Below are 24,571 nucleotides of genomic sequence, written 5' to 3'. Positions count from 1 at the left end.
TTACAGAATAGTCCAGGGGAACTTGAGTTGAGGGTGGGTTAAGGGTAGGGTGGAGCTGAAACACCAATACTTTGGCCACCCCACATGAAGAGCTGACTCATTAGGAAAGACCCCGATGCTGGGAAAAATTGAAGGCAAGAGGAGAAGGGGATAGCAGAGGATGAGATGTTTGGATGGCATCTCCAACTCAATGGACATGAATTTGAGCAAGCTCTGGGAGTTGGTGATGGACAGGGAAGGCTGGCATGCTGCAGTCCATGGGGTTGCAAAGAGTTGGACACAACTGACCTACTGAACTGAACTGAACTACGGGTGGAGTTTAGGGTGTGAATATAGTGAGAGTTGAGATAAGATTGCTTACTCCAGACTGGGGGAGGCCTTTGTACAGCGTGCTAGGTCATTTGTTGTTAAACAATTTTTGATAGGAAGGGAAAGATGGTAACATTTGACTTGTATTTTAGAAAGTCATTTGGTTCACTTTGAAAGAGGTATTGAAGAAGGGGAAAAAAATCATGGAGGCGAGATCAATTTGAAGATTATTTTAGCACTCTTGGTTAGAGATTTTAATAAACTAAACTTCTTAGGATAGTCTCAGTGAGAATGAAAAGAGGATAGCTTTGAGATACATTGGAAAGGTAGAATCAGTAGTTTTTAGCTAACTGATTTTATATGTGGGATTAAAACAGTAAAAATATTTTAAGACATTGTGTCTTAAGAGTACTGAGAAGTTTTAATCTTGATGTATTTTGATGGCCTGAATATTTTTGTTTAGGATTTTTAATGAAATGTTGACTACGTAAAGGAATGCTTATAAATGGTTATAGATATCTTTGTATCGTCTATTATGTTTTTCCCCAATCCTGTTTCTTTTCCCTCTCTCATAGATAACCATTACCTGGAGTTTTGTGCTTACCATTTTCCTTATAGTTCTATCATATATATGTAGAAAGTCAAACTGTCTAAATGTAACAGTATATATTTTTTAGTGAATTGCTTTTTTCACTTGATGGAAATGTTCTTAAGATATATTTGTGTCATTGCATATGGCAGTAATTCATTTTCCTGTATGATTATATCCACCTAATTAACTTTTATTTTTAGTAGACATTGGAATTTATTTTGGTGTTTTCATTGCTGTTTGTTTTTACTGTTACTGGTAGTGCTTCTGTGAGTATTCTTACTCATGGCTGCTTGAGAACATATTCTGGGCAGAAATCTGGAATTTCTGGGTCATTGGTTAAACATACTTCTGACTTTACTGGAAGTTGTTAATATGTTGGAATCTAGGTTTTGAATGGGTCTTCTGTTCTCACTGAGGCTTTTATAGGTGAAGCTTAACTTGCATCGATTTAGGCAAATGTCTTTGGGAAAAAGGTTTAGTACTCAGCTTTCTACTTTCACTTAGATTTTGACCTCACTTTCTTGTCAGCTTATTGATGTATTTAGACAGAGGTTTTTCTTACTTCATTATTTTGTTTTCAGCAAGTAGGTGCTTACCATACTTGCAAAAATAGAAGGCCTGAATATACATATGTATTTTGGGGAAAGAGGTGGTAAACTTGTAAAAGCAATTCATAATCTTTATGAAGTATTTATTTATACAACCTTTATGAAGTATATATATATATGAAGTGTATATATATAATCTTTATGAAGTATTTATTTATGAAGTATTTACAATGTTCTTTTCTTCTCTCTCCCTCCCTCCTTCCTTTCATTAATCCTATCCTGGCCTTTGTGCTATAGTCATTTTACTTCTGCATATGTTAACCCAATCATACGTTATTATTTTTACTTTGAATAGTCAATATTTTAGAATTTTAATTATACCATAAATTGACTCTTTGATACATTTAACATTTCTATCTCCCCCCAAAACTCCTGTACTATTCCTTTATGTCACACCTTTTTCTCATTCCAACTCCTGGTAATCACTAATCTCTTCTTTGTTACTATAATTTTTTTTTTTAATGTCATAAAATAGAGTCATAGTATACAACCTGTTCCTTTGGGTTTTACCTAACTGTGTGTATAAATAGTTTGATCCTTTTGCTGAGTAGTATGCCACTGTATGGATGTACCACAGTTTATTGACTTATTAAAAGGACATTTGGGTTGTTTCCAGTTTTGAGTGGTTATCAATAGAGCTATTACAGGCATTTGTGTACAAGTTTTATATAGACATATATTTTCATTTCTCTTGGGTAAACACCTAGGAGTGATACTGCTGGATCATATGGTAAGTAATGCTTGATTTCAAAAGAAACCACCAAGCCTTTTGCCAGAGGGGCTGTACAGTTTTGCTCTTCAACCAGCAACCTGTAAAAGTTTCAGTTCTCACATCCTCATCATTGCTTTACGCTATCAGTGTTTTTTATTTTAGCGATTCAAATACGTGTGTGGTATTATCTCATCCTGGCTTTAATTTACGTTTCAAAAGACTAGTGATGCCGAACATCTTTGTCCTTATTTGATATCTGCATATCTTGTTTTAATTGAAATGACTAAAGATTTTACTTGTTTTTAATTGGATTGTTTTTTTCCCAGAGTTTTGAGAGTTCTATATTTTGGATATAGTCCTTTGTTAGATAATGTGATTTGCAGACATTTTTTTCCTATTCTATAACATGTTTTCTTGTTGTAAGTTTTTTGCTGAGTTGTTTTTAGTTTTGGTAAAGTCCAATTTATCATTTTTTTTTCTTTTATACATCATGCTTTTGATTTTGTATTTAAACACTCTTTACATAAGCCTAAGTCACAAGGTTTTCTCCTAGGTTTTCTTCTAAATATTTCGTAGTTGTGGGTTTTTTTCTTTAGGTCTATGATTACTTTTGAGTTAATTTTTGTATAAAGATTATGTTTAGGCTGAGGTTCATCTGTTTTGCCTTTGGCAGATGGTGTTTTAGTACCGTTGTGTTGGACAATTCGCCTTCCTGCACTAAATGCTTTTGCACCTTTGTCAAAAAATTTGCATGGATTTGTTTCTAGTGTCTGTATTCTGTTCTGTTGATCTTGAATGTTTCTCTCTTCACCAGTGTTGCGCAATCTTGAATACTGGAGCTTGATAGTAAGAAGCTCTTTGCCTTTCCATATGAATCTTTAGAATCAGATTTTCTTTATGAAAAGTTCTGGCATTTTTGATAGGCATTAGGGTAAATCCTTCTATCAATTCCGGGATGGGGGACAGTTGACATTTTTACCGTTGAGCCTTTCAATCCATGACCATATGTCTTAATTTATTTAGGTCTTCTTTGATTTGTTTCATCAACATTCTGTAGTTTTCAGCATCATGTATGTGATTTATTCTATTTATACTTAAGCATTTTGGTTTTTTATTGTAAATAATACTGCTTTTTAACTTTGGGTTTCAGTCTGTACAATGCTGGTTTATAGAAATATGATTTTTTTTTCAGTGTGCCTGCATGCATGTGTGTGTGCATGCATGCGTGTGTATGCATGCATGTGCGTGCTGACCTTGTATCCCTAAGACCTTGCTAAATTTACCTACTAGTTGTAGGAGTATTTTTTTAAGATTGATAGAAGCAGCAGCATGGATACAGACGGGTCTTTTAGCTTCAAATCCAGTCTTTTTCCCCTAAACCAAGTTTTTTTTGCTATCAGTTTAAAACATTTAGTACCTATATTAAGAGTATGATTCCTTATTGCTTTCTTCCTTAGTAACTTGAATTAAAAAAATAGAAATCACTCTGTATCACACTAGCAATTTTAATGATTTGTAGGACTGTGATAAACTTTTACTAGATTCTAATTAATATTTTGTTACAAGATTTTATATATATATATATATACACACATACACACACAGATGTGTAAATAAATAGGATAAAATAGACTAGAAAATGTTATGAGAAAAGGTCTCAAGTTTAGGTTAGGAAGAAATACTTTTCCGTTAATATCTTATCTCTCCTTTATCACTGTATATGTATTAGATTTTAAAAAACTCTTTTCTTCTTCCAGTTTACCTGATCTAGTCTTGTTTCACCCTTTAGTTATTTCAAGTGCCGTTGGAAGAGGAAGGACAACGAGGTGGGCCTATCCTGGCGCCAGAAGAAATTAAGACCATTTTTGGTAGTATTCCAGATATCTTTGATGTGCACACTAAGATAAAGGTAAATTTGTATATATTAGTGTGGTAGTAATTCTTTTTAGATTATGTATATTTCCTGTGATTTTTCATGTACTTCTAGTTAGCTAAATAAAATTTGTATTTAAAAATTTTTAGTCCCTCATTTATTCCTTTGAATCATTTGCCTCTTTGCTTTAGCACTTTATTAATGTTTTTTTGCTGCTGCCTGTCTTTTTACTTTGATTAATTTGAAAATAAAGAATATAGACCTTATAAAGTCTTTTCTATTAAGATAATGTGTTTGCTAGTACTGTTTTTCTTGTTTTTTACCGCTATTCATCTTGAGTTGTATGTTTTTATTTTGTTTGTTTAAAAAACGGAAGTTGGAAAGGGTTAGAGATCATTTCGTTCATTCCTCTCTCTCTCTCTATGTATCTAGTCAGATAAATTCCAAAACTGTAAAAGACAATGCTGTCTACTTTTTATTATAATAATTTTCCTTTGTTGAAGGGTCACTGGATTCCAGGTATCAATCTCGCATAGTAAAGTAATTTGGGGAAAGATTTAGATGAACTCTTAAATTTATTTCCTCTTCATATATGATGCCTGAGCACAACTGATCAGTTTTCTTCTCAGAACAACCCATTTGGATGTTCATTACAGCTTTGTGGCAGTGTCATAGTCAGTGAGGTTTATTTGAGGCACAGTATTATTGCTAATTTATCTTTTCCCTAATGTTTACTCCGTGTTACAATAAAATGATCAGTCTCAGTTACAGAGTGTTTTCAAACAAATGCATTAACTTACTTTTGATTTTAGTGCATGTTGTAGACAAAAATATGAAAGATAATGTAAGTTAATAAAAATGCAGTTTATCCAATGCTTATATTTTGTATTTTTTCAAAATCCTTGATCATATTTCACCTATTTCTAGATTTACAAGTAAGTTTAAAGGAGTCTTTCTTTTCTTAAAAGATTAAAAAGCTATGGAATCACAGGCTAGTTTATCTCTATTTCCAATTAGGATTCTGAATATTTGAAGAGTAAAGTCTTCTTGGAATGGCCTTTTTTTTTTTTCCCCTCATGAGAAACATTGAGAGGTATAAAGATAGAGTAGAATGGCAAGCAGATTTCATCTTGGTGTTTTACTGCTAATTTGTAGATCACTTGGTGTCAGTCATTTAGCCATTCTGGATATGCAAGTTTCCGTCTAATATAAAATGTTATAAACTTTCTGTGTGTAGAGAGTCATAATCTCAGTTTGGCAAATTGTGTTCTTTGATTCACTGGACCTTTTTTTTTGTTAATAATTTTTTTTAGTGAATAAATGGTTATTTAAATTATATATTGCTTTACGATTTTGAAAAGTTTTGTATACATGATTTCATATAATCCCGTATAACCCTGTTTCCCCCACTGTTGTTATATTGCCCTCCTCACTTCTGTCTTCCCAAGGGTAACCATTAGTTTGTACTCTATATCTGTGTCTGCTTTTATGTTTCCCTCAATAGTGAGTCACTGGAGTTTTGAAAATGGTTGTTACCGTTTAGTTTTCTAATATGTAACCCAATTTTTTAAGCTGCTTCTACAAACTTGGATTACCAATATTTCAAGTAGTAGTGGTTTTTTAGCTAATTTCAGGTTTGTTATGCATTTAAAATATTAAAGCCTATGGTTTTTTCCTACCACGAAACCAATATATGCCCTCAAACATATATTTGTAAAATAAAGGAGAAAAGGAAAAAGTACAAAATACCTATAATTCTGTAACCCAAATACTCCCAAAATTATGCTATATTTTCTGTCTTTTTTTTGCATAGCATTTTTTTCTTTTCTTCCTTTTAAATGTAGCCTGCCCTTTATCAGGTACTGCCACATCTACGGAACATTACCAGGAATTTGATACTATAATTATCTACATTTTACAGATGCGAAACTGCTATGTACACAGATTGGATAATTTTTCTAAAGTCAATCATCTAATAAATGCTGCACATTGACTTTGAACCCTTTTTTGTCTAACTTCCCTGGTGGCTCAGAGGTTGAAGTGCCTGCCTCCAATGCGGGAGACCCGGGTTCAATCCCTGGGTTCAATCCCTGGGTCCGGAAGATCCCCTGGAGAAGGAAATGGCAACCCACTCCAGTATTCTTGCCTGGAGAATCCCATGGACGGAGGGGCCTGGTGGCCTACGGTCCAGGGGGTTGCAAAGAGTCGGACACGACTTCACTTTCACTTTTGTCTAACTTCAAAGTCTGTTCTCCTAAACCCTTATGTTTTCTTGCTCCCAACCCCCTTTCTTTATGAGATAAAATTAACATGTAGCATTGTGTTAGTTTTAGGTATACAACAATAATGGATTCATATGGGTATGTATTGCAAAATGATCACCACAATAAGTTTAGTTAAGATCTACCACCACATGTAGTTTTTTGTTTTTTGTTTTTTATGATGAGAACGTTTTAGTTTTACTTTCTTGGCAACTTTCAGATATACAAAATAGTATTGTTAACTATAGTCACCATACTCTACATTATATCTTCAGGACTGGAGTAAGTAAAATAACTGGAAATTTGCCTTTTGACCAACTTTACCCATTTTACCCACCCCCCTTCCCCCATCTCTGGCAACTGCCAGTCTGTAACTATGAGATTTTTGTGTTTGTTTTTTGTGGGATTTTTTTAGATTCCACATATAAGTGAGATCATATAGTACTTACCTTTCTCTGACTTATCTCATGTATCATCATGCCCTCAAGGACTATACATGTTATTACAGAAGGCATAATGGCTTTTTCACGGCTAAATAATACTTCATTGTATATACCACATTTTCTTTATCCATTCATTAATTCATGGACGTTTAGGTTCTTTCCATGTCCTAATTTACTAATGCTATATTGCTTCTTGATTATCATGCTGTAGATACATTCTTTTAGTATATAAATGAGTAAATCATGTAAATATGGCTTAAACTTGTATAGTTTTTCATATCATATTGGTATGGTATTCCTGAGAAGCACTGGTGTTTATTTGTATTTTATAGCATTGCATAGTGGTTACAAATTTGGACTGTGGAATAAAGTAGATTTGGGTTCAAAGTAAGTTGACTTTAATTGCTTCAGTTTTCTTCTCTGTAAAATGGGGATAGTAGTGTCTGAATCATGAGTGGTTGTTTTGTGAAGGATTAAAATCATTTTTTACCCACTATGTTTACAACCACTCTCTGGCAGTTAGATTTGTGTCAGTAGATATTTGCTGAATAATGGTCATCCTACTTTTTAAATGTCCAAATCAGGACTGGAAGTTAAATTTATTTTGTCATCTTAGATATCACGTGTACACCTTTAGCCTCATTCTTCATTTGTCTGCAACTTACAGCATGCTAATAGTTAGCTTAAGATGAGGATGTCTGAGATTGTTATCAGCATCTTTTTCTGTGTGTGAATTTTTCCTTTTCAGCGCTAATCAGCATTGGTTCTTGATGTGCAAATACCTGCTTTTGTATTGAACTATGAAGAAACAAAAGAACAAGAGAGGAGTTGAAGGAGGAATCTTTTCTTTCTGTGTTTATGCTTTGTTATTTACTAATTTAGTGTTAAGTCTCAGGGTACCTTGAACTTGTTTCAGGAACAGGTTTGTATTGGGGAATCTGCTGATTTGGTGTCTTGTGCAGTGAGCTAAGTAAAAGAGAAACCCATCTTGTGTAAAGTAGATGGTAATGTTATAGAAGAAATCTTAGCAAGGACAAAAAGAAAGAAAGAGCTTAACTTTCTTAGTCCAATCTGTTTACAACTTCCTCTACTTTTTAAACAGGCTTTGGGAGCTCTATGCTCAATGTATTAGAACTATAGAATTTTCCTTTCTTATTGCCAGGAGGTAATGTTGGGAGCATCCTATGGAGAATTGTGTATGGACAAGGAGGAGACATGTCCCAGGGTCTGTACTAAACTGAGTCAAGTATATTCCCACGGAAACATTGTAAGAAATGGTGGCACTGTGACTAATGCTCTTGGGGGCTCTCCTGCCCACCTGATTCCCCGTTTCTAATGGCGATAACTGTGCTATAGATCTAGTAGAGTGACTTGGAATCTGGAGTCAGACGAGCATGAATGTGAATACTGGTTCACAACTGTGTGATTTGGGGCAAGTTAATCTCTCTAAGCCTTAGTTTCTTTATTACTTAGTCTCTGAGCTGACCAAGTGATTAGGGCAGAGATCTTTATTTAATCAACAGGCTCAAGGATTTAAAGGTTAACCAGAAACAGTAGACTTTTTCAGGTGGCCTAGAGATTATCTTGCTTTCTGATTGTAATGGTCTCATATAACTATATACCGCCATCCTGTAATTGTTTACACTTTAAAAGTGTACCACTGGATTATATTTGCAGAGCTATAGGTTTTTCTCTTTTACATCACAGTTTTCCAAATATTTCCCATATTTATATTAAATACATAGGAAAAGATAGTTAATAGTAACTTACTGAGCACTATTCTTTGTTAGGGTTTCTTCTAAGTGCTATACAAATATTAGCTAATTTAATCCTTTATGAGATAGGAGTCATTACTATACTTATATTTCAGAATAGAAAATTGAGGCACTTATAGGTTATAAGTAATTTGCCCAAGGACACAAAACTTAACATGCTCTAGAGCCAGTATTTAAAACTAACTAGTCAGTGCTAGAATTCACTGCATTATATTGTTCCAAGATTATCCTTATGTATAATCCTTTTATTCTTTTGTTTCTTTCAAGTGCAATTTTAAATAGTTAAATCTTAATTCTTGACTCTGTGGGCTGTTTAATTATTCTTGCTTGAGTTCACCTTTACACTACTGAAAGTAAAGTTTTTCCCTTTTGACTTTTCTGAATCTGCAGAGTTTAGGATGTGAAGTGAAGTGAAGTGAAAGTTGCTCAGTCGTGTCCGACTCTTTGCGACCCCATGGGCTCTTCAGTCCATGGAATTCTCCAGGCCAGAATACTGGAGTGGGTAGCCTTTCCCTTCCCCAGGGGATCTTCCCAACCCAGGTATCTTAACCCAGGTTTCTCGCACTGCAGGTGGATTCTTAACCAGCTGAGCCACAAGGGGAGCCCAGAGTATAGGATAATAGTTCTTAAATTATTTGGTTTCAGGATCCCTTTTCATTCTTAAAAAATGATCAAGGAACTTGTGTTTATGTGGGTTTTATTTATTTGTATTAACTGTTTTTGAAATTGAAACAGAAAGTTTAAAAATAATTTTAAAAATGCCTCAGTTTTTTAACAGTTTCATTGAAGTACATTTTACATCTTTAAACTCAACCTTTTTTAAAATATATGATTCAGTGATTTTAATAAGTCACCAAATCATGCAACTGTCACCATATACATTTTAGAACATCTTCATCTTCCCCTCTAAGATCCTTCATGCCCATTCTTAGCCCTGGTCCAGGCAACCATTAATCTACTTTCTGTGTTACAAATTTGTCTTTTCTAGACATCCTGTATAACATAAATATATAATAGGTAGTGTCTTATGTCTGCCTCCCTTAACTTATATTTTTGAATTTTGTCTATGATTTAGCATGTTAGTAGTTTGTTCCTTTGTGTGGCCAGATAATAATCCATTATAAAGAAATGCTGCATTTCTTTATCCATTCACCAGTTGATAGAAATTTAGGTTGTTTCCAGTTTTTGGCAGTTATGAATCATGCTGATATGAACATTGTCTGCAAATCCTTGTTTGGGTGTGTTTTCATTCTCTTCCATAGATACTTGGGAGTAGAATTGCTGGGTCATATTAGCAGTCTTCATTTAAAATATTTGAGAAACTATCAGGTCTTCGCATCATTTTATATTCTTAATAGTAATGTATCAGCGTTCAAATTTCTATCCATTCTTGCTGGTACTTATGTTTTCTTTTATAACCATTCTAGGATATAAAATGATTTTATTTGCATTTCCCTAATGATTAATGTTGTTGAATGTCTTTTCATCTGCTTCTTTTTCATTTGTATGTTATCTTTGTGAAATGTGTGCTTAGATCTGGTGCCCATTTTTTGGTTGGGTTGTGTGTTGCCTTACCAAGTTGTAAGGGTTCTCTGTAAATTCTTGGTACAGGTCCTTTATCAGCTATGTGTTTTGCAGATATTTCCTCCCAGCCTATTGTTTATTATTTCATTTTTTTAATGGTGTCTTTTTTTGGCCTAATTAGATTTTATTTCCATCTGGACAGCTTATTTTTTATTGGTGTGTGACGATATGATTTGTTTTTTGTTTTTCCTTCTGGACCCTGGATGAAAAGAAAACTCAATTCTGGGAGGGACTGTCAGATAAGGGTACAGAATATGGTGAAATGGTGCTCGGTATCCTCAAAAAAATTAGCAAAATCAATCCTAGAAGATCCCTTATTTGCCCTCTTGCTAGTTAATGAATAGACTGCTGGGGAAAGGGAGGAATAGATTCAAGGGCAAAGAAGAGTCCAGATGGGATGAGGAAAGCAGGGACAGGCGTGTCTACCCCACTCACTCCTGCTCTCACTTACACCTATCCTCTAAATAAAGTAGTAGTAGACTTTACTGCTACTGCTAAGTCACTTCAGTCGTGTCTGACTCTGTGCGACCCCTCCCTGGGATTCTCCAGGCAAGAACACTGGAGTGGGTTGCCATTTCCTTCTCATAATGGTGTCTTTGGAAGTACCAAAATTTTTAATTTTGATGAAGTCTGGCTTATCCATTTTTTAAAATGTAATGTGCTTTTGCTGTTACATCTAAGAAATTTTTGCCTAACCCAAGATTTTGAAGATTTTCTCCTATGTTTTCTTCTAGAAGTTGTTTTGTTTTAGCTCTACAGTTAGATCTATAACTTATCTCAAGTTCATCTTTGGCTAAAGTAAAGGTTTAAAGATCATCTTTTTATATGTGGATATACAATATTAAGAAGAAGTGGCAAGAATACACAGAAGAACTATACAAAAGAGATCTTCATGACTCAGATAACCATGATGCTGTGATCACTCACCTAGAGCCAGACATCCTGGAATGCAAAGTCAGGTGGGCCTTAGGAAGCATCACTATGAACAAAGCTAGTGGAGGTGATGGAATTCTAGTTGAGCTATTTCAAATCCTAAAAGATGATGCTGTGAAAGTGCTGCACTCAATATGCCAGCAAATGTGGAAAACTCAGCAGTGGCCACAGGACTGCAAAAGGTCAGTTTTCATTCCAATCACAAAGAAAGGCAATGCCAAAGAATGTTCAAACTACCTCGCAATTGTACTCATTTTACATGCTAGCAAAGTAATGCTCAAAATTTTCAAAGCAAGGCTTCAGCGCTACAGGAACAGAGAACTTCCATATGTTCAAGTTGGATTTAAAAAAGGCAGAGGAAGCAGAAATCAAATTGCCAATATCTGTTGGATCATTGAAAAAGCAAGAGAGTTCCAGAAAAAACATCTGCCTCATTGACTATGCTAAAGCCTTTAACTGTGTGGATCACAATAAACTGTGGAAAATTCTGAAAGAGATGGTAATACCAGACCACCTGACCTGCCTTGTGAGAAATTTGTATGCAGGTCAAGAAGCAGCAGTTAGAACCAGACATGGAACAGCAGACTGGTTCCAAGTTGGGAAGAAGTATGTCAAGGCTATATATTGTCACCCTGCTTATTTAGCTTATATGCAGAGTACATCATGAGAAATGCTGGACTGGATGAAGCACAAGCTGGAAGCAAGATTGCCGGGAGAAATATCAATAATCTCAGGTATGCAGATGATACCATCCTAAGGGCAGAAAGTGAAGAGGACCGAAAGAGCTTCTTGATGACAGTGAAAGAGGAGAACGAAAAAGCTGGCTTAAAACTCAGCATTGAGAAAACTAAAATCATGGTATCCTGTCCCACCACTTCTGGCAACTAGATAGGAAACAATGGAAACAGTGACAGACTTTATTTTCTTGGGCTCCAAAATCACTGCAGATGGTGATTGCAGCTATAAAATTAAAAGATGCTTGCTCCTTAGAAGAAAAGCTATGACAAACCTAGACAGCATATTAAAAAGCAGAGCCATTACTTTGCCAACAAAGATCTAGTCAAAGCTATGTTTTTTCCAATAGTCATGTATGGATGTAGGAGTTGGACTATAAAGAAAGCTGAGTGCCGAAGAATTGATGCTTTTGAATTGTGGTGTTAGAGAAGACTCTTGAGAGTCCCTTGGACTGCAAGGAGATCCAACCAGTTCATCCTAAAGGAGATCAATCCTGAGTGTTCATTGGAAGGACTGATGCTGAAGCTGAAACTCCAATACTTTGGCCACCTGATGGGAAGAACTGATTCATTTGAAAAGACTTTGATGCTGGGAAAGATTGAAGGTGGGAAGTGTAGGGGATGACAGAGGATGAGATGGTTTGGATGACATCACCAACTCGATTGACATGAGTCTGAGCAAGCTCCAGGAATTGGTGGTGGACAGGGAGACCTGGTGTGCTACAGTCCATGGGGTCACAAACAGTTGGACACGACTGAGTGACTCAACTGAACTGAACTGAACTCAACTCATGCAGTTTTTAAAATATACATTAATAATAATGACTCCTTATGTGGTAGCATAAATAACATGTTCTTTTTGAAAAATAACTAATTTTCAAAACAGAAACAGTGAAGAGTGATGTTGATTTGTTTTGCTTTTTTTGGTCTGGCTTAATTGAAAACTTGTTTCTCCTGTCTACTTAATTCATTCTTTTTCAGTATCACACATCATATCACCTCTATATGACTCTGCTGTATCCTTATGAGAGAATCAAGGAGTCAAATAATGCCTTCATATTGTAATGAAAATAGTTTAATCTTATGGATCCCACTAAAAAAATGTGTTGGGAGAGCATCTGCATGTAATGGTTTGACAACCTCTTGTATAAGTTTATTGATTAATTTCTACTTTAAAGTCACTTTTAGAATTTCAGTTAGGGCATGTCACTTCTTGCCATCTCATTTTATCATCTGGTTTTATTACCTTAGAAAGCTTTTAAATATCTTCTAAATTTTTACTAATATGTAATATTTTAGGATGATGATTGAGAAATTTTACCACTCTGGAATTAGCAGACTATGATCAATGGACCAAATCCAGCCAGTTTAGCATTTTGGTAAAGTTTTGCTTACTTTCATAAAGGGAGTTTTATTGATACACAGCCACTCACAATTATTTATATATTGTTTATAGTTCTATTCTACAAAGACAGAATTGAGGACTTGTGACAAAACCATATGGCCTGCACGTCATGAAATATTTACCATTTTGCCCTTTAAGTAACGTTTGCTGACCTCTATTATAGATTACAGTTTCTAATGGCTGATGCTTCAACAGCCAAAATCAAAAGTGCTTTTCTGTAATTAATTAATTAGTGAACCAATCAGCTGTATAAATTAATTACATTTGCACATCATACTGGGAAATTAGACTGTCTTACGGATTTGACATTCTTTATGTTTTCTTAAATTATTTTTCGAAGGATATTTTTCTTGTAGTCAAATAGTTAATTTCTTGCTGAGAATGTTACCGTTATACATGCCAAATTAAGGTACTCTGTAAAGTATGTCTTTCAAATGAATATTCAGATTTTAAGAGATGCTAAAGTGATTGTCAGAATCATTTATTGTCTCATTTTGTGTTTTTTCAGGATGATCTTGAAGACCTTATTGCTAATTGGGATGAGAGCAAAAGCATTGGTGATATCTTTCTTAAATATGTAAGTAATTTTGTTTCTTTTTTTAGTATTCAGATTAAAGTATCATCTCATCAAGAAATGGCAGGGAGTGAAAGTTACCTGTTTAAATGTGAGAACTTTTTAAAAACTTAGGCATTGTTGTGTTTGTAAAATATTTTGAAAGAGTTCTTGTCTTCTGAAACATGTCTTCCATATACAATCCAACCCTTTCTTGATAGCTCATCTTTAATACTAACTGTTGTGTTACAGTCATTTTACCATAGATCATGTTATTTGCCCATCATAAACAGTCGTAGATTAATGATTTTTTAAAGTTTTCTATAATTGAGTTTTGTTTTTTCCTTTCCTTAGTTGATAGCACTTTTTACTGTCTTTGTGTCTGCATAAAACCTTCCAGTGAACTGTTTCTTCTCTAAGAACATAGGTTAAGTTTACTAAATAAAGTATATTAGTTTTGAATGAGGTACCACAAATAGAATTTATAAATTTCCTTCAGTCTCTTTGGATATGATTCAGTCCTACCAGGTAAATTTCAGTGCCTTGGATTCTTGCCCATTTAGTTTTGATTTCTAAGGTCTCCTAACTTTACCGCATAGCCATTAGATGTTCTTTTTGGTTGACTGAGAATTTCAAATATGCAAATTATTGTCCCAGATCTTTTTGGTACCTCTTGGTCTCAATTTATCAAGACATTTTCCTTGTACTTCAAAATTGCCCAGTACAGTTGATCTTTTAATGGTTGTTTGGATCCTTCAAAAGACAATAGCATGTTCTTGGGTTCTTCATAGATCAACTATAATTGCTACTGTATTCTAAATTAATGGAAGTTTTAAAACTTTGTCATGTTTATCAATACAATAAGCTTATATTGAAGTTCAACAAAGGTATATCAACTTTTGTTTGTTTCTGAGTATTTATTTGCTTATCAGGTTTTAGGCTCTGTTTAATAATTGATGCATTTTCTTTAGCAATTAACTCACCATGAATTAACTCACTATGAAATAAACTTCCTGTATTTACCTTGAGAAGAAATGTATTTTGAACTTTTCTTTTGCATCTGGTATGTCAGATTTTGACTACTGGTTATTCAACTTTAAGTTTCATTGACTAAGGGTTAACAGCCATCACAAATTAATGGGTTTTGGGTTTTTTTGTTTGCTTGCTAATAGTCCAAAGATTTGGTGAAAATCTATCCTCCCTTTGTGAACTTCTTTGAAATGAGCAAGGAAACTATTGTTAAATGTGAAAAACAGAAACCAAGATTTCATGCTTTTCTGAAGGTAATGTATATTTCTTTGAAGTAAAAATCAGAGAATTATTTTCTGAAGGAATTTATTAAAATTAAATTTTAATAGTAAAGATATATCTTTTAGTAAAGATACATCCACGTCAGGACACCTTAATGTTATGTGTTAAGTTTAGTTTTACTTGAAAGTGGCAGTGATGTTCAGCATCACAAGGTTTGATATGCCAGAAGCAGGATCCAAGAGGCAGCTGAGTGAATATGAATGTTGTGTGTGTGTGTGTGTGTGTTTTAAGTTATGCATATTCTAGTTCTCAAACACTTTAAAAAATATTCCAGTGAGATCTTGCTTTGCTTTTAATGATTTTCTTATTGGTGGCTTACTTTGTTTATCTAAATGGTATCAGCATAATTAATATTTTTAAATTTTTTTTTCTTTTTGAATGATGTAGATTTAAGAAAAACTGAAATGAAATGTAAAAGAGTGCTTAGAGAAACTCACTCTCTGTTTAAGGTGTTAATCCTTGGCTTGCCAAGAGGCTATTTTAGGCCTTGGGGAATTACTGAACCACAATAATCTGCCAGAGAACAACTACCACCCTACTTCTCCCATTCTTATCAGGGCACAAATGATAAGGTGTAATCTAATAAATGTAATGTATAATAATCTTTGCAGAAAATGTTCTAAATAAATTTTGAATAAATTAATTCTTTTCAGATAAACCAAGCTAAGCCAGAATGTGGACGGCAAAGCCTTGTTGAACTTCTCATCCGACCAGTACAGAGGTTACCCAGTGTTGCGTTACTTTTAAATGGTACTTGTCTGATCTCACATGTTTTTATGTAATTGTTTTCGTCTAAAAAATTGGCTAAATTTCTCATTTTCAAAGTGTTCTTAGGTTTCAGTTTTAAAGTTTGTATCTTTTATGTAGAAAATATCTTTATGGATAATCTGAATAATCAACTTGGTGCTACAAAAATTCACTCTGGCCTAGAAATGCTTTATTTGTTGTGAAATCAGTTTTACTGACTAGTGTTGAACTTTCTGCCTCCCTCCTAAAAGCCTTCTTACATTTCATGGTATGTCACTAATTCCCAAACAGTTTACATCCACATAAAATTCACCCACAAAATCACAAGTTGAGAGATGATTACGATGTCTGAAGTTATTTAGTCTTTTTCTGAGTCTTAGTAAAATTCTTTATGCTTGATCTTATGCTTTTTTTCCCTTATAGTGTGCAGAACACTCTTGAAACATCCATCCATTTATTCTAAAACTTAAATTATAGATTTCAATGAAAAGGACATCTATAGCAGAGTTAATTTTTGTAAATAAATTTTACCTGCATGAAAAGAAAGGTGTATTTATATGCTTTTATATTTACCTGACTAAAGTAGTGAATAGGTCTAGAACAGTGTCAGTTTTTATATTTTTAAATTTAAATTTTATACTTTTAAATTTAAGTATGAGAGCTAAATTGCATAAAACAGGAATAAGTGTAACAAAGCATTTTGACCTCTAGACCTTAACTACAGTAGTGTGTGTAGGAGGCTTAAGGAGGCTAAGTTTGTGACTCTTTTTGTCTGTAATTGTCTTTGAAATATATTGGTTAAACTATGAATTGTGGTAGTAACTACAAAAATTGGTAATTTTTATTCTCTTTGAGGTTATCTAATATAGTTTAGAATTACTAGCATATAAAATGATTTCCAGTCTTTAAAAACTATTCTGTTTTACAGATTATAAGGAAAATTTATGAATATGCAACCTTTTTAACTTTACAAAATAGGCTATTTCTTTTCTTATTTATGTTCATTGTTGTTTTATTAAGTACTAATAGCAATCCATCAAATGTTGTCATGACTAAAATGAACTTGATTTCTTAGCCTTTCTTCTGTTATTCCACTTAAAAGATTAGGTGGTGGGTGGGGGACGATATAGGGAACCATTGGGTAGAACATTATCAGCAACTTGGGTAAGAAGAGTCAAAGACTAAGCACCTCATTGAACCTATAAACTAAACGAAACCTCCTCTTCACACCGGCCGCTCTCTGTGATGGAGCCATGCGCCCCACTATGGAATACAGCATGTATAATGACTTCTCAGTTAATTGAGGATCATGAATTCAGAGAGAGTTTGAAGAATTTAGGAGTCATCAGACTTTACTAGAAGGAAATTGAAATAGTGAAAGAAAATCTGGTACATATTCTGAAAATTTATTCAGTGAAAAAATGTGGAAACTTATTTAATACATTTAAGAAGAGAGCTCTTAAGGGTGCTCAGATACTCAGTCGTGACCAACTCTTTGCACCCCTGTGGACTGTAGCCCACCAGGCTCCTTTGTCCATGGGATTCTCCCAGCAGGAATACTGGAGTGGGGTGCCGTTTCGTCCTCCAGGGGATCTTCCTGACCCAGGGATTGAACCCATATCTCTTAATGTCTCTTGTATTGGCAAGTGGATTGTTTACCACTAGCACCGCCTGGGAAACTCATTCTTAAGGGATCATTGTATAAAAACTTTTTTTTGAAAGGAAAAGTTAGATACTATTTTTTTAAATTAACCTGTGTCTGTCACAGTGGACAGCATTTTTAAGTCATAGTTGGAAAACCATTGAATTTCTTTTAATCATAGAGAAAATATTTGATAAAATATTACAGATCTTAAGAAGCACACATCTGAAGAAAATCCTGACAAAAGCACTCTGGAAAAAGCTATTGGATCACTAAAGGAAGTAATGACGTAAGTACATTATTGCAGTTTTTTTGTTGTTCCTTAGATTTACAGTGGAATTGGTGGAACAATTAGAATTGTAAATAGAAAAAGATCAGTAACAAAATTCTGTAAAATAGTATCTAAATTATTTTTAGTAGTGTAGTCACATATTAAAATGTTAGAAATATTGTTAAGATATGATTAATCAAAAACATACTTGTGAACGTATACTTTTATGTAGAGGGTAACAGTGGTTTAGAAATTTGAAAATGTTATAAATGCACCAATAGACATTTTCTTTATGTTTTTCCAGTCTTAGCTTGTTTTTGTCTTCATATTCTTATTAACTACCCAAATGGAACTTGGGAATTTGACCATGATGAAATGAAAAAGTTAAAAATATGTTTTTCACATTAGCTTTGACTTTTTTTGCTTACTTTGAATTCTGTGGACTTAAATTGGTAGGGTTTGTTGGAGATGTGTTCAAAGTACAAACTCAATGAAATTTACTAGGGGAAATTGATTATTAAACTTAAGCTGCTTACTGTAGGTCTAACTTTGAGACAGCATTGATCAGAAATTTTTTCTGACTAATACGATCAGAATTAAAAGCTCTATTGCTGTTAATTGTTTTGCTTCCTCAGGATGAGGATATAGCACCTTTTTGAACTTTACATATAAGCATATTCAGTTAATTTAATTAAATAGCTTCTGAGATTCCATGAGGTGCTTTTGTATGATATAGAGTTTCTTTTTTAAAAAAAAATCTCAAACCTAGCACCTGGATTCTTTGTTTGGCTGCACGAGGCCTTAGTTGCTGCATTCAAGCTTTGTCTAGTTGCAGAGAGCAGGGACTGCTCACCATTGCAGTGTGCAGGCTCCTCACCGCAGTGGCTTCTCTTGTTGGCCCCAGGCATGCAGGCTTCAGTAGTGTCAGTGTGTGGGCTCAGCATTTATGGTGCCCAGGCTCACTTGTTCCGTGGCATGTGGAATCTTCCCAGAACAGGGATCAAACCTGTGGTCCCTGCATTGGCAGGCAGATCCTCATCCACTGCCTCCATGGAAGTCCTGAAATAGAGTTTCTTAAAATACTTGTAAGGAGCTCCTAGATAGAAGTTACCAGCTCTAGTGAAAGGGTCCAGCAGTAGAATAATGCCCAAATTAATGGATATGAGCTTCTGTTGCTACTGAAAGCATGATGCATATTTGGTTTTTGCTTATCCTTGTATTTTATATGTTGATCAGCCAACCGTCATGCTTTTGGTTCGTTATTTTGGGATCAGGATAGTAGTGTTTTTTAACACTTTGTGGTTTAACATACACATTCTTTACCTTGATCCTTTCTACAAACTGAATTACGCAGTCAGTGTTAACGTATTTTCATAAAAGAAAGACACTTTTAATTTTGTTGATCTTTTTCTATTATTTTTATAGTCTCTAGTTCATAACTTTTGATTTCCTTTTTCCTGCATGCTTTAGATTTAGCTTGCTCTCACCTCCCCCCCCCCCCCCCACCCCCAGTGTGTTAAAGTAGAAGATTAGGTTATTGATTTGAGCTTATTTTTTTAATTGTTTACTTTTATAGCTGTAAATTTCCCTTTAAAAACTACTTTAGTCATGTTCTTGCTTTTTGTTTTTACCTGAAACTATTTTCTGATTTCCCCTGTGATTATGTCTTGACCTATTGGTTGTTCAGGAGTTTGTTGTTTAATTACCACATATTTGTGAATTTTTGAAGTTTCCTTTTGATACTGATTTTCTAATTTCACTTCACCATTTATAGAAAATATACTTTGTATTATTTCAATTCTTTTGAACTTCCTGAGGCTTATTTTATGGCTTAACCTGGTGAAGGTACCATGTATATTGTGCTCTTATTGGATATTTTCATTATTTTACTTTTAGTCTATTCATGTCTTTGATGTAAAGTGTATCTTTTGTAGATAGGATATAATTAGGCTTGCATTGTTTGAGACATTGACTTGAGGTGACTTGAAAAGCCTCTTTCTTTATACTTTGCTGGGGGATTTTTTAGTTGTTTTCAGGCAAAGTATATATATTTTTCCTCTTATTCCATCTTGTCTGGAAGCAATAGTCTTAATTTTTATTTCAGTGAAATGATTAGCATATAATTTGGGAATGATTTGCATAAAACCTTACCTGAACTTAGAACTTCTGAACCTGCAGTTTATACCAGTGTAATGTATTTTAGGAAGTGTATAATGAATATAGTTTAAAGAGAGCGAGAGAGAATATAGTAAGGAGTAAAGCAAAACTTACTTTTCTGAGGGATTCTATGAAAATTTTTTTAGTGTAGTGGGATACTTTTAGGGAATATAATAACTGATAGAGTTATCAAAATTAAGATATATTCACATGGAGGGATTTTGTGTGTGTCTGTGTGTGACACAAGATGTGTATATATACAGTTTTTATAGTCTGTTGTTTTAAAAATAACTTTATTCATTTTCAGCCATATTAATGAGGATAAGAGAAAAACAGAAGCTCAAAAGCAAATTTTCGATGTTGTTTATGAGGTAGATGGATGTCCAGTAAGTATTCATTTTTGATGATTGTCAACTTATTTTCTTTTTGTTGTAGTTGACCCTTGAACTACTGGGAGTTAAGGGCACCAACCCCTGCCCAGAGCAGTAGGAAATCTGCATATAACTTTATTGTTGGCACTCTTGTTTCTGTGCTTTTGTATTCATGGATTCAACCAATCATGGGTCATGTAATACTGTAGTATTTATTTACTAAAGAAAACAAAAACTGTATAAGTGGACTAGTGCACCTCAAACCTGTGTTGTTCAAGGTCAGCTGTATTTAGATTCTGCCAGTTATCATATAAACAGAATCTTGGCACAACTTTCATTTTAATTATAACTTTAAAAATTATTTACCATGAAGTAATCTCTTTTATTAATATTTTCAATCTATTCAGGCTAATCTTTTATCTTCTCACCGAAGTTTAGTTCAGCGAGTTGAAACAATTTCTCTAGGTGAGCACCCCTGTGACAGAGGAGAACAAGTAACTCTCTTCCTCTTCAATGACTGCCTGGAGGTAAAGTTGTCTTTAATACAGTGTAATAACACTGCTGTTTTGTGTGACTTCATTGAATCGTTAAAACTAAGCTTTGATTGAAACAATAAGTTTTAATTACATTAATTGATTTAAAAAGTTTGAAGTAAAGTGAACTTTAATCACTTTTTTGATGAAACCAATTGTTGGTTTAATGCTATAAATTGAATGCTTTTAGGAGAAGACCTAATATTAAGAAGTATGATAATTTTTCATAACTTCAAATCCATGTCAAAATGAAAATTTAGTTTATTTCCATGCAAATAAATGCCTAGATCAAGAATTTTAGGAACTTCTTGTATGTATGTATATTTCTTCAAGATTTACAAAATAAGTATGACTTCTTTTTAAAATTAAGTACATTTTCCCAGAAGAGAAATCCATAGTTTGTTGAAGAAGAGCATAACTTGATTATTTAATATAATGAATTATAAATCCCTGCTGATGAAACTATAGCCCACCAGGCTCCCCGTCCATAGAATTCTCCAGGCAAGAATACTGGAGTGGGTAGCCATTCCGTTCTCCAGGGGATCTTTCCAACCCAGGGATTGAACCCGGGTCTTTATCCTCTTTAATCCTTGGAGAGTTATGGCTTACTTTAAATTTTTTTATTTTACTTCCCCTTCAAGTTTTGTGATGTCTTCTACAACTGGCTTGTTGACTTACCTTCCACTTTAATTCGTGCCATTGGTCATTCCTTGTAGACTCCAAGTCTGTTATCTCATAGCTTGGCCTCTTGCTTCCTTCATCCTTCCTGAATTCACTGCCTTTTTTTCCTACTCTCTTTTAGTCTTCATGTCAAAATCACATTAACTGTAACAGTTCTATTTCTAACATTAAATTTGGAGCCCAAATTTTGGATCTTTAGATTTATAAGCTCTTATTCTTTAGTTTGTTTGTTTGTTTGTTTGTTTTTTAAAACAAAACTTAGAGCAAATTTGAAATGAAGAGAATGGTAAATGTTAGAAACATTTAAAATGAATAAGATCTGAACTGACTTCACTTAGACATGACAGGTGATATATCTATATTTTGAGTTCTTACCTTGATGGACTAGCATTTGTATCATCAGTGTTAATACTTGTCATTGTTTTTCCTTTTTAAAATAAGCCTTAAAATTTTTTTATTTTACTTAGCTAAATTAAAAGTACATTTAAATATTATAGTGGAAATTAAAGAATAGCTTTTTTTCACCATATTAATGTAAATGGGCTTTTAATATTTGGTATCTATCATAGATCTGTGTCATATTTCTGCATCATTGTGAATGTGATACTGCCTTTTGATCTTTTCTCATTAACCAACACAGATAGTACATATTTCAACCTTACTTTGTCATATTCATCATGATGAATATGACCAATCAATCTCAATTCATTAAGTAACTTTATCTAAATTATTTTGTGTTAGTGTCTTTTAGTAATGATTATAAGCCCAAATGGTAAAGAATCCACTTGCAATGCGGGAGACCTGGGTTTGATCCCTGGGTTGGGAAGATTCCCTGGAGAAGAGAAAGGCTACCTACTCCAGTATTCCGGCCTGGAGAATTCCATGGACTTATAGTCCAAGGGGTCACAGAGTCGGACATGACTGAGCGACTTTCACTTTCATAAGCCCAAAAGAGATGTTCTTTTAAAAAGGACAAAATAATATACTATGATTTCATGGAAATGAAAAGTTTAAAGACCTTATAAAATTCTCAGAACTTATGTACATCATGAGTCACAGGATCCTTTCTGATTTTGCTCCTGTCTTCTCCAGCAATACTTTACCTGTCTTTCCCTTTGGTGAGTTCCCAGTTTAATTGAAGTTATATCAGCACCTTGACTTTATAATTTACACTGATTTATACTGTTACTTTGATTTTCTTATTTCTCAATAGTATGTAAGTGTCATGAGAACCAGAGCCAATTCTGTATTATTCGCTCCTTTATCCTCAGTTCCTTGCATGGGATCTGAGATAATTGTGAATTCTGTTCTTAAACTGAAGTCAGTTATTTTTTTGAACCCAAGGCAGTGATCCCAGAGCAACTATTCTCCTTTCCGAATTCAAGGCCTTTTATTGAAGATTCCATCATCCTTTGATCCCATTACTTCTCACAATGCTTCTAAGTTCTTTCACACCTCTGGGATCCTTTCCATACATCTGTTTTGCTGACTTTTGAGCTCTTTTCATTTGAATGTGAACAATTCTGTTACATAGTTACATGTATGAATTTGTCACATAGTAACTATGCTACTTACAGATAATAATTTTGGAATGACTAATACTTAAATGAGCTGCATATAGATTTATGTGACTAGTGCCATTTTATTTTTAAGCATTTTGTGTTTGTTTTTGTTACTGACATCAACTTTTTTTTTCCTCCAATAATCAGATAGCAAGAAAACGACACAAGGTTATTGGTACTTTTAGGAGTCCTCATGGCCAGACCCGACCCCCAGCTTCTCTTAAGCATATTCATCTAATGCCTCTTTCTCAGATTAAGAAGGTGCTAGACATACGAGAGACAGAAGGTATGGTCATTGTATAAACTGTTGGCTAAATAAAAATAGTTTATATTCATTGAAGGTTTAATTCCCTTATATGTATATTTTTAAACTGGTAAAGTATTTTTCAATATTGTTGATTAGTTCTGGCAAAGTAGTTGTTCTTTACTTTTATCCCACTACATTTCTAGGAACTGATTTGATTTTTAATTTTTTTCAATAGAAAGTACTGTTTCATTCTGTAAAATATCTTCTATTTCTTAAGATACAAAGAGCTTTTAAATGGTTAAATGGGTTAAAATAGTGCCCATTTTCCCCATTCCCACACCAAAGCTTATTCCTTCAGAATCCAAAAGCAGTTGTTGTGTAATACCTGTGCATCCACGTCTTACAACATTTCCTGTTGCCAGTGGCTGCATTGTGAGGGATACATTTAGGATATCACCAGAAATAGATATGCATGAGTAAATATACCCAAAGTAACTATGGTAGACTCAATGTGGGCTCATGTATATTAAGGAATGCTTTTACTCTAAACTTTGGGAATGTTAAGAGAGGGTTCTTTGAAGGCTTGAGATTGGCAAAAGTTTATACCTACCATAAGCAATATCATTTTTTAAAATAGTAACTAATGATATGTATGCTTGGCAATATTTTGCTTGTTTAGGCATATATTTTTTATAATGTAAGCTGGTTCTATCAGTGATCCTATCCTCGAATGAAGGAAAGCTTTCAATTTGTGAGAAACAAAGAAAACTTGAATAGCAACTTACATTGCTCTCTTTACTCGGTTGTCAAATTCTGGATTTATTAAGGGCTCCATAGACCATTTACTTAAATCGTCTATATTTTTTGGATTATAATTATGGAAGACTTCACTGTTTAAAATAGGTTCTGTTTTAGCATCTTGATCAGAAAACCTTTTGTAACAGTTTTAATATTTGAGTATTTTATTTCTTTCATTGATTTAAGTAGGTTGAATTATTCTTAAAGTGTCACTTTAAAACTTAAATTCTAGAATTCTAAGAAATGATCTAATTTTTTAAAGCTTCATTAAAGAAAATATTAAATGTTATGGAAAATACTGCATACCTAACAACATTGAATTACTATTGTTGGTCCTCACATGGTATGTATTATTCTTTCCAATGTTTCAGCATAATATGATGCTGCTCTTGGTCCAGTTAAAAACTAAGGGAACAGCAAAGATAGAGACAGAGATAATTTACTGGATAGAGAAGAGATAACTCAGTGG

At 33.8% G+C, this 24,571-nt stretch overlaps 1 protein-coding gene across 10 annotated transcripts in view; it reads left to right on the top strand.

Annotated features, from left to right (window-relative positions):
• Window positions 1-24,571, top strand: part of ECT2 (epithelial cell transforming 2) — a 56,479-nt gene that overhangs the window by 18,672 nt on the left and 13,236 nt on the right. For all 10 annotated transcript variants that reach the window (XM_065942564.1, XM_065942563.1, XM_065942570.1 and 7 more), the window contains 8 exons: window positions 4,011-4,130; window positions 13,738-13,806; window positions 14,955-15,065; window positions 15,747-15,843; window positions 17,690-17,771; window positions 20,218-20,296; window positions 20,689-20,808; window positions 23,205-23,343. In XM_065942564.1, the coding sequence (XP_065798636.1) occupies window positions 4,011-4,130; window positions 13,738-13,806; window positions 14,955-15,065; window positions 15,747-15,843; window positions 17,690-17,771; window positions 20,218-20,296; window positions 20,689-20,808; window positions 23,205-23,343 (817 nt within the window). The remainder of the gene's footprint in view (window positions 1-4,010; window positions 4,131-13,737; window positions 13,807-14,954; window positions 15,066-15,746; window positions 15,844-17,689; window positions 17,772-20,217; window positions 20,297-20,688; window positions 20,809-23,204; window positions 23,344-24,571) is intronic.

The sequence above is a fragment of the Muntiacus reevesi genome, chromosome 8 (genome assembly GCF_963930625.1).
Source record: "Muntiacus reevesi chromosome 8, mMunRee1.1, whole genome shotgun sequence".
NCBI classification, from domain to species: Eukaryota; Metazoa; Chordata; class Mammalia; order Artiodactyla; family Cervidae; genus Muntiacus; species Muntiacus reevesi.
Note: the sequence above shows the minus strand (reverse complement) of the source record. Positions and strands in the feature narration are given on the sequence as shown.